At 47.8% G+C, this 10,912-nt stretch overlaps 1 protein-coding gene across 3 annotated transcripts in view; it reads right to left on the bottom strand.

The window, feature by feature from the left end:
* Window positions 1–537: 537 nt before the first annotated feature.
* LOC144937106 (tetratricopeptide repeat protein 7B-like) overlaps window positions 538–10,912 on the bottom strand; it is a 118,777-nt gene continuing 108,402 nt past the window's right edge. For all 3 annotated transcript variants that reach the window (XM_078864377.1, XM_078864375.1, XM_078864376.1), the window contains one exon: window positions 538–3,044. In XM_078864377.1, the coding sequence (XP_078720503.1) occupies window positions 2,823–3,044 (222 nt within the window). In that variant the 3' untranslated portion in view covers window positions 538–2,822. The remainder of the gene's footprint in view (window positions 3,045–10,912) is intronic.

The following is a 10,912-nucleotide window of genomic DNA, read 5'->3' as shown; positions in this document are numbered from 1 at the left end:
AAAGAATGTTTCACAGTTAGAGGTTAAAATATCCCATGACGTCATTCACCATTGTGTGCCTGCGTCACGCTCCAAATTTGCCAACCTGCAAATGACTAATTTAGGATTTTACGCCACAATTATCGCCACCTACTAGCAAACTAATGTCTGATTACAAGCCAGGTTGCTGGGTAAAGGGCCCTCTTATTAAAAACGAATTATTAATATTATTGCAAAACACAATGCTGCACAATTAACCAACAACACGAAGAACAAGATTCAAAACATTGCATACTGTATTGTGAATATATGCATCAATTTATAGTGCAAAAATGAGGGGGGGGGGGGGGGGAAATGAATGATGTAAGCGTCAAGGTATATTTACGCAAATGTACCCTTAGTCTATTTCGCATTCGACTTAACGCTTTGGGGCTTTCCCAGTTGGAAGAGCGACATGATCCGACAAACACCGCTTGTGACGTCTGTTCCGTGCCCCACTCGTACAACGAACACAACACAAGCGCTGGCTATTTACAGAGTAAACGAGAACGTCTTCGGTAACGTTTGTTAGGTTAAAGTTTATTTTGATCGCAATCAAGAAATTAAATACATTAACTTTTGCTTTCAATTTAAAACACACAGGGATTCTCTTTTCTGTTCAAGGATGGATAATTGTAAGTGTTTTGTAGACTTCACAAATATATAGAACATAAAAGACTACGGAAAGTACAAAAACCCAGTGTGACGATCTCTTTAGCCTCCACTATATACAGGTTCCATATACTTTAATTTAACAAAATTCAACACGAAACTTTAAAGTTACATTTGCCCACTTGCGGCAGTGCCCAAATATACAATTAAATCCTGAAAAGCAAAAACAGGCAATGAGCAATTAGATCTTCAAAAAGCTCATGTCGGATATTCACGACAACGCATGAAGGTTTAGCGCTAGCACAGATCCCTGCTTTATGGAAATAAAAAAACCCCGCTTGTGCCGAATCGCCATAGAACACCACCACCACCATCACAGCAGACGGATGACAGACTTTAAATCATTCAATTTGCACGCGACTCGGCACGTCCAAGCGTCTAACAGCTTTAACACAGTGGAATAAGTGAACCGGACACGTCACACTGGTAGGCAGTCCTTAGATTGGAGAACACTGAAGTGGTAGACAGAGTGTAACTGATCAGGGTCGGGGTGAGGTTGGGGGGGCAGCAGTGGTGGTGGTGGTGGGTGGGGGGGGGGTCTGGGCTCGTATAAGGTGAGCCGCCCTTGGGGACGGGCGATTGCGCGAGGAGAGCGCAAGTGCTCGCTTGTGCCGGCGCAGGCGGCGTTCGTAAACGGCACGTGCGTGACCCCCTCCCCCCCCCCCACCATGCTCACTTTTCACTGTCACAGTAGAAAGCGAAGGAAGCTCACCCTGGAGCGAGACGCCACCGATAGAGAAAGCCAACACCTCCAGGGGCAATTGGGCGATTCCCCCCCCCGCCACCCCCTTCCGACCGTCATTGTGCGGCAATTAGTGCGCCACCGGTCCTAGAAGGGATACGTCAGACTAAAAGCAACAGGTTCAATGAGACGCCTTTGTCATCGCACCATCGTGCGCGCACGTGAGTGGCATGTTTATCGTCGAGCATCTTCGAGGTACTTAGCGAAGTGAATTTTCCGAAACTAAGCCTCCGAAACGCTACGATCCCATCTCCAATAGCTTTGAAAGAAGTTGAGAGCAGATCCAAAACAAAGGGCTGGAGGATTAGTAAAGTGAGTCGTATTACGAAGCACGGACTACTTTGGTTGTTCTGTTATCGCAGTCGCTGGACGCAGGCCCAAAAGCCTAGAATACACAGCAGCCAGAAACGAAACAAATATATATAAAAGAAAAACTCTTCACCAGTCAACTACTCCAGCATAATCAATGCCCCAACAGAGAAGACGGTACCTCAAGCTCAGGCGAGGGCAGAGAAATGGCTAAACCGTTGTCCAGCATCCTCTCTCAGGTAATGTGGATCCACCTTCAGAGCATCTTTCGTGGTGCTAATTCCTGCCGTCTATTACTTAGAGCTCGTGCGGGAAATACTGGCGAAGGCTCTCTCCGGCAACGTCAACCAACGGACAACCGCACTGGGGTGGAGAGCCCCCTTTGGGTGCCTCGAGCAGGAGGTTACGGTGGCACTGGCCAGGGTGGAATCGAAGACAAATCCCACCTGTCCTTGCCACCTGTGCGTAGGTTTACTGGGCCCAAAAAAAATATATACACAATAGCTGAAAGTGATCAGGAATGTATACTCAACCATAAGCCTTCTCCTGCCAAGCCTCCCCACGATTCGAGTATGTGTGGTGTATTCATGAACGTTAGCTCACCTGTCGAGACACCGCTTCTATGGTCCATCAGCTATTTTTATAAACAACAAAGAGCTTGGTCGCTACAACGCCTCACCTGCGTTTATTTAAGACACACAGTCTCCCACTGAGAGTGTGTGTCGGAAAGGGCACTCAGCGGGGCACACGAGGGAAATGACTTTGACGTCACAATATTGAAACACAAATTGGTCAACCTTACGTCACCGGGGTCTGTCGTCCCTTCGTCAAGACGAAACTCTGCTAATCCAAGTCCTGTCGAAGGTTGACCGTCTTCTTCTACATTCGTATTTCTTAAAAGATCATTTTCAGTGCAACGTTTTTATTTTACTCGAGCGGGAAAAAAACATAACCAAGCGTGGACGCGCGGAGGCTAAAATCTGCTTTCAAGGATATTACGGGGCAGTAGCCTGGAAGTGGGGAAGATGGGGAGCAGGCTGAGTTGTTGTGGGCGGGGAGCGTTTGGCGACACAGCCTCTCCTCACAGGCTGCGCGGGATGACCGTGAAGGGCACGGCGGGGCTGGTGGCCTCAAGCTCCAGGGCGGCGAGCAGACACTCGGTGGCGCCCTGGCTATTGCCCTGCGCCTGCAGCACCTCGCCCAGGCTGTTCCAGGCCTCGTGCGCCGTCGAGTTGACGCGCACGGCGTCGCGCAGCACCTTCTCCGCCAGCCCGCCACGCCCCAGCCTCTGCAGCACCAGACCCTGCCGCAGACAACACGGCCAAGAAAGGAAGGGGGGGGGGGTCAACTCAGAGACGAAAGCGGAAAAATTCGAGGACCGTAACCCTTTTGTTAGAATCTATGCCGTTCGTTACCATCGTCGTAACGATGCATCGATTGATCATATTCCGCTTCGTTATGATTCAAACTGTATGCAAATCATATGAGATGTGTACGTCGTTACATTCGCGCTCACGAAGCGTGAACACAACTGCACAGAGTAGGCAGAGCAAACGAGTGAGGACACGAACGAGACGTTATTGGATAGAATGCCTACCGCGAATTGCGACGATTCGCCGAATCGCTCGTGTGGATGAATAATTTAAGATCGACTTATGACAAGAAAAAAAGCATAGAATTAATAAGATATCACCTCCTAGATATATTTTCTGTTGTAAGACAGTGTCGATGATGATGGCGGCGAGTGTCTTTTTGGGAATCGGCTGGCACATCAATGCCAACACAATCCCTGAAGTTGTCTGAATATTTCATGAGCTTCTGGCAGCTTTGGTTAAAGGGGGGAACTCAGCTTGCTCAGCGCCAGGGCTTAATACCCCCACATCAAGCATGCTGAAAAGATGCAGTCGTTGTTAAGTTTAAACTTAACCGTGGTGCCTTTTGCATGCCAGAGAAATAACTGGTTCGAGTGAAATGTTTTTTTACCACACCGTGCATGTACAATGGAATGGAAACAACTTCATGGTCAAAATGCGGAAAAAAATAATCTCCCGCAAGGAGAAATTTGACATTTCCGAAACATTTTGCTGACAATGGTTGCAATAATTTAGTTTAATTTACTCTCATTTAAAAGCAGGTACGGTATCGACTTTACAAGTTACAGCAGGCCATCGGCACATGATGGCTCTCTAATCTTGCTAATGATTCATCAATATTTTAAACCAGATTCAGTGGCTCCTTTGCTACGGTCTCACTCCTGCAGTTGATAGATGTCTGTCGCACTCACTCTCTGCATCCTGTCCAAACACGTTCTCTTGTGCACTCTCTGGTCTTAAATTAAAATCTATTGCTTCTCAACTCGCAGATGGCAATGAGGTGGCATATTTCACTCCGTTAAATGTATTTACTCACCTTCCATTTCAGGTCACACCCTCTCAATAAATTGAACTTGCAATTTGGTAAAGAGGAATTTACGTTTGCCGATTTTTTAGGTGTGATCATCCATCTACTAGTATGGGTTCTCGAATTACAAGCAAACCACCAGATAAATGAGAATGAACACATTCACATGGTCTTGAGTTGCTGCCTGCATAACAGGACAAGGTGTTGCCTTTGACAAAGTCTCTCGGCACTACCAGACAACAGTCTTATGCAAACCGCCAAATTTCTCAAGAGGCAAATAGATCAACTCCAGGGCCATCCTGCTGTTATCTAAAAAAAAACACTTATATAATCCGTGCCATTTGGGCGGCATGCGGACCACGGTAAATTGCCATCATCACGCCACGAGCCAAAAAACGAGGAAGGGACGAGGCTTGAAAGCGGGACGAGACGCTGGGGCAATCACGGGCCTGAAAAATGGTTCCGTGCGTGGCAGGTGGCAGGATGTGCCACGGCGCAGCAGACGGCGCTTAAACTGGGGCGACTCGCAGCCAGGCACGCAGATGCGCCGAGGGGTCAGACGTGGCTGGACAGGGGGCAGGTGGCACCACAAGCCAATGGCTGCCTTTTAAAGGTGACTTTCTGCCGTTTTGTTTCCATGTAAATCTCTTTCCACCAGACCGCACGAGGACTGTCGGTGTGTGTGTGTGTGTTTGTTTGTTTTTTACGTGGACAACAAAATGAGCTTCATGGCCAGTGCTACGCAGTTCATGCGAAACTGGCTCTGCGACAACCACGCTCTCTCCTAATCTACCACACCTTACAGTCCATCCACACTAAAAATTAACGACTCGGCAAGGCAATGACACGAGGACGATTACGTGCATCAGATATTGCGATGTGGTTGCAGGTCCAATTATCAATGAAGTAACTCTAGCCCTGACCCCCATCCAGTGTCGTGTTCGGCGGTGGGCTCAGAATCAGACAATTAACAAGTTTCCATGATCAACAGACCCAAGCAGCTGTGCCAGGCTGCTCTTGGTTCAGCTCCTATCTTGCTCCAACGCTTCCGAGAGCTGTGAGCCTCCGTGACCTCAGCCACTCCATTGCCCCCACCCGCTGCTGCTGCCCCTTTCCCTTCATGGCAGAGGGGGGGGGCTATCATAGGTGATCTTTTTTCGTCTCACAGACAGGGAAAAAAATGTTTTTCAAAATAAAAAAAAACAATGTTCCGCTGTGTCCTGAATTTGACCTGCGTGAGAGATGCCACTGACCACGTGCCTGTTTCTGTGTTGACACCATGACGTCACGAGTGTTTGTGAGGGTGGCTTTACACAGGCTGCTGTGGGAATCTTGCAGCAAGCCTACTACTACATGCCTGCTTTGTGATCTCGGGCCAGCACGCTGCCCCGTTGGTGGTGCGGACGTGGCAAAAACTTTTCCTTCGGAAAAAAACCGAAAAAATCTACTCCTGCTCCGATTTGCTCTCGCACATTGGAGATGCTGAGATTCTCTGCGGAATCCACAAAGTGTGGCAGTGGCCGTGGCCAACTTGACCCGAGCGCAAATAGATTGTCTCAAAGTTAAATAAAAATAATGTTACCCTGGTAAACAATCCGTGTGAAGCTTTTCTAAAATAAATAACTTAGATAAATAAACACAGGAAAATAAACTGCAGCCTTAAGCAGCTCATCTGCTCAGTTGACTAACCAGCCAACGGGAAGATGGCCACCGTTTTTATCGCGCGTCCTTCCTCCTGCTCCTCTTCTCCCCTCGGGGTGAGGGAGTCAAGTGACGAATGTTTCCTCAGCCTCAACGTACCTTTAGTTCCGGATCCCCACCACAAATTGTTCTCCTTTACATTGTATGTCATTTTAATGTTGACCCTGTTGCTGGCCTGGTCCTTGGCATTGCCTCCTGGCCCTTGCCTGACCTCCCTTGATGGCTCTCCCTGGGTCTGCCTTGAAGGGATATTTATTTTGTCGCTCCAGTGGAAATGTGCGTGTTGTTCTTAATTTTTGAAGTAAGGCAATTTGATGGCGCTACGGCGTTGAAGCACCATGTATAAATGTACATCCTTATATCCTCAACGCTTACATAGTAAATAGTTAAATAAAGGAACACAAATAAACTATCCGAAGTAGATACACGGAAATTAACGTCACAAGATTAGCCGACGAAAATTAATGACAATACGCTAGTGAACGAATGCGAACAGAAAAACTTAGCGGTGATTAGTTCAACCAAGATATTTGGCTTGAACGTGGCAATTTGCAATTTGCGCATACACCAGCGCATGCAGAACTAATCACCTTATTTCGTAAGTAACTAAGGGGACGCTAAACTGCAGTCTTAAATAACACGCATGCGAAACAGCAGCCATACCGCTCAGGGTCAAGTGTCCCCCCCCCCTCCCACGTAAGCAAACACGAACTTTGCGTCCCTGGCAACCACTCAGGATGCCCCAGATAATGGGGCAGAGGTTCCGAAGAAGCGGTCGACAAAGCCGCCTAGAGATTCCTTCTCCCCTCCTACCGTCGGAATAAACCTCGCATCGATCTATCTGGACAGGTGTGTGTGTGTGTGCGTGTGTGGGGGAGTCGTATCAGGGTTTATCTTTGTAGCAGCCAGTAATCTCTCTGGCATGCACCTAGCAACTTTCAGAATGTTGACTTACCTTGAAGTACTGTTTGTGTTAGGGGCTTTATTTTCCAAGAGTCGCAAACAGCCTCGACTATTACCAACCCGGGTATGCAGCTCAGAAACCATAGGTTTAACATCAAGGGAACATCAGCACATTTATATATGCATATACACACACACTGGACATATACATGCCCTAGTTATATGTTACACTATATAAAGTATGAGTGGAAATAGCACTGTATATCCCACCCTCCCGAGAGGTAGAAGCTAAAATTGAAATCCTATCCTTTACACCCCAGCGCTGTTCACCTGTTGGAATAATAGAGTCACTGGGCAACCAATGCCAACCCGTCACCAACCCGTGGAAGCTGAGATACAACAGCATTCCATTCAAGGCGATTGTTAAAGGTTTTCAACAAAACTAATGAATTATTCAGCGCATCCCAACCGAAGGTCACCCTGCCATGCCAACCGCTTCATTGTTCAAGAGCTGCTGCCACTGGAAGTCCGCGTAGAAGACACATTTGAATTTCACTTAAAATTCAGCAATTCTCACGGCTGTGGGCTGCGCGAGTGCGCGTGTGTGCGGAGGAGGCTCGTGAAGGACGCGACTGGGCCGTTGGACGCGGTCGCCCCCAACGACAGCGAAGGCCAGGGGAGTGACGCTCACAACAACGAGCGTAGCGCCGGGCGGATAAAACGCGGCTATTTGGAACAGGAGGGAGCACATGTGGTGCATCTGCCAGCTATCTCAGTCAGTCAACCCATGGCACCTGGGTGTGTCACGTAACCTGTCAGCGAGCCTTCGACACTTCACATGGCATCAAAGCGCACCTAGCCAGGCACAAGCGCTGTGGTGACATCACCGCCACTTAGTGGCGAATGCGGCTGTTGCATTCAAAATACACAGCAAACAAAACACTTCACTGCACCCTACCCTCCCTCAAACTGTTCCCAAAACACTACACGTGACTTTGGCGGCAGGTACACGAACGCTGGATTATACGACTAATAGGTTTCAGTTGTTAAAGTTGACTTTAGTCGTGCAGACCTGACGTAATAATCCAGAACAAAACCAACGGCCCTATCTGATTGAGCCGTGGAGACCTCAAAAATTGAAAAACTTGTTCAAGAGTTGCTTGAATTAAAGCACTCGGGGGGTAGCAGATGTGTCATGGTACGAGCACTGTAAATGTAGTCCTAAAACCAGACACCGATTTTCCGTGCGTAAAACTCGGCATTCTACCTTATGCACACACGTGTCCTTGCGGGCGCGCGAGCACATACCTGTGGGGAGTTGTTTGCGCACTGCTCGTACGGTGTGAAAGAAGTTCAACATACATACATACTGCGATCCAAGTTTCATACCTGGCCATGGCTAACATCGGTGACGAATTCGATCTGAAACGGTCCTGGCAGCTTCGCTCGGTTGACTCGGCTTCAAATTAGTCCCCTCGTGTGGTGTGTGTCCAAGTCAGTACTGGAGATGAAGCTGGATAGGTGTGGTATGTGCCAGCCTTCATAGGTGATCGCTTAGAGAACTTGCACTAGCAGCCTCAAAGACTATGCTGGGGATATATGTCTTTGTTTTGTGTTTATGCGAATATGTGTGAAATTGATTTCTGATCTAAAGCGCGATCACTTTCCACTCCCATTCATACAAATCAGAAAACATGACACCCTCTCCTAAGGTTCTACAAATCATAGACGTTCTTCAAGATTGCGTAATACATAACAGCATCTATATTGTAGAAAAACGGAGCAAGTAAACAAAAGGAATTAGAGAAGCAGAGTTTAACATCAATTATATACAAGGGCCTTGAATATACTTTTTTGACTTCTAAATATGATACACAGCGGCGAACGGCACGATGAATTAATGCGTACTCAAACGGGTAGTAAGTAATGCTTCGTGGCAGGCTGGTCAAAATTAAGAAGGCTTTGGTGAACGAGCTCACATGCAGTGTCTGGTTTCCAAAGCACATTGTGACTGTACGCCTGATCAAATTCCACACTCTAATAACTCTGCATACATTTAAGCAGAACATCTGTTCCAGTATTACGTTACTGTTTGCATTGGAGAAGGGGGGCCCCTCTTGTTGTGCAACATCCTCATAAAGGCCACCCCCACTTGCTTTCCTCCGTCTGATCCCATTAGTGGTAGCTATGATCCGCTATGGTCCGGGGCCTGCTTGATTAACTATTGCAGACTGCGTGCATTCTCATACCACACAATAACAACAACAAACCAACCACGACTGCGGTTAGTCCAACTTACGTCGCTTGACTAACCACAATTTTGTCATTCATGTCAAGGGCCATGTGAAGATTAAAAAAAAATACAAATGGCCTTTGGGCAGGACACACTGCTTTAAAAGGGGTGAAGGACGCTGGTCTGCGCTAACGATCGTGGGCATGCCCAAGAGAACGTCCAATGCGGAGACGCAGTGATGAAATCAGCTCGTGTATAGGCGTTAAGGTGGATTTTTACATCGCTGGACCTTGAGAGATGGTGACGGCTTGGGAAGGCTTTCATTTGGTAGTGATGGACCATTGATGATGATGAGTTAGAACCATAACTAAGAGCGAAAAAGCTGCCTCCACTTTGCTTGCGATGAGACCTCTGCGGCCTAACAACCTACAGCCTTAGCACCTCCGTCATTCTCACCAAAAACCCATTCTCAAAGACTAAGGACCCCCCCACTTTCTGGCCCAAATGCACCCCCGCCCCCGCCCTGTCTGCCCAGCTTCTTCTTTTACAGCACTGCGGCACGAACGAGGGGAGAAAAAGGGACCACTGCAAACCCATGAATCCTTTTCAGTGTCACGGGCAGCTGCTGCTACAATTTGGTAGAGGTGTCGCCGTTCCAAAAATAGCGCTCCTGGTGTGAAACCGCAGGTAGGTTCTATCTCGCTATCCCCGTACACATAAACGTTGATTAATTTTATTTAACAGATCCTGACATTCTCGTCAGCGCCTCGCTTAATCTTCCTGCGCGACCGCCGTCACGCTAGCCCCAGCCGTGCTTTTGTTTGGCTCCGTGAGCCTCGGGCAGGTGTGCGCAGAGAGCCAACACTGACGTACGTACACCTGCCATCAGGATCGCCATCGGCTTGCATATCGTTTGCGTAGAGGGGACGTGTGTCCAGACTAGCCAGCAGAAGTTAGGTCTCAATTTTGGGTCAGGGTTTATTATTATCTCGGCAACGGTACGAGGAAATGTTCAACAAAAAATGACCGAGAACTAAAGGCCGGGGCTCGAAACCCTCACTGGGCTGACCTGGATTGCATTTTCATTTATCCCAAGACGTGGTCTTATTTTTGTTATTATTTGATGTTCCGTGTGGTTGTGATTTTTCCACTCAAACAAAAAAAATCGACGAAACAAAGACCTGCGTTTTGTTATTTCACCAAATGTATCCTCCACAGGTGAGATTGCCCTTTTTAAAAACATCCCACAGCCACACGCCCGCCACTTTGGCCGTTCTGCACGCACAAATACACAGCAGGTCTTGCAAAAACATCCACCTTTTAAAGACTTCCAAGCGAATTTCGTCATCTGAAAGTTTAGATATTGTTTGTGTAACCAGCTTGGGTGGTGGAGTGCTTCAGACTTAAAATAAATACAGCAGCACTTGACAGTGTGGTCCACAAAGTAAACTTTCAGGTCTGGACAAGCCATAAATGCCCCGCGCGCCTAGCTTCACCACATTTCTGCGTGACACAGAGGGAGTTTTAAAACTGTGGCGCAAGCAAGCCTTAGTATAAGACGAACGTTCTTTTAGTTGTCCAGCCTGCAAGCAGTGCTCTTCCATGGAATAATGACAATGCCAACGTTTTGTGACAATCTACCCTCTGGATGACCACCTCATCACCATGCAAGGTTGTTTGCCAGACTTAACCACGCCGGACAAGTGCGGGTTGGCAAAGACAGGAGGATAATGGCCGTGGTCACGGACCCGGGTTCATAGTGCAGTGTGCAACTGCTGCCCCACTGCTCCGCATCTTTAAAAAAATTACGTAAAATATCAAGCTAATGAGGTGTGTTTTGGATGTCAGCTGCCTCCAACATTCCGCGGTCACCACATTTTGAGCAGTTGCCAATGCCCAAATGGCCAAACAATGGGAATTAATGAGGGCGACAA

The sequence above is a fragment of the Lampetra fluviatilis genome, chromosome 18 (genome assembly GCF_964198595.1).
Source record: "Lampetra fluviatilis chromosome 18, kcLamFluv1.1, whole genome shotgun sequence".
Classification (NCBI taxonomy): Eukaryota; Metazoa; Chordata; class Hyperoartia; order Petromyzontiformes; family Petromyzontidae; genus Lampetra; species Lampetra fluviatilis.
This window is presented reverse-complemented; position numbering and strand designations above follow the sequence as displayed.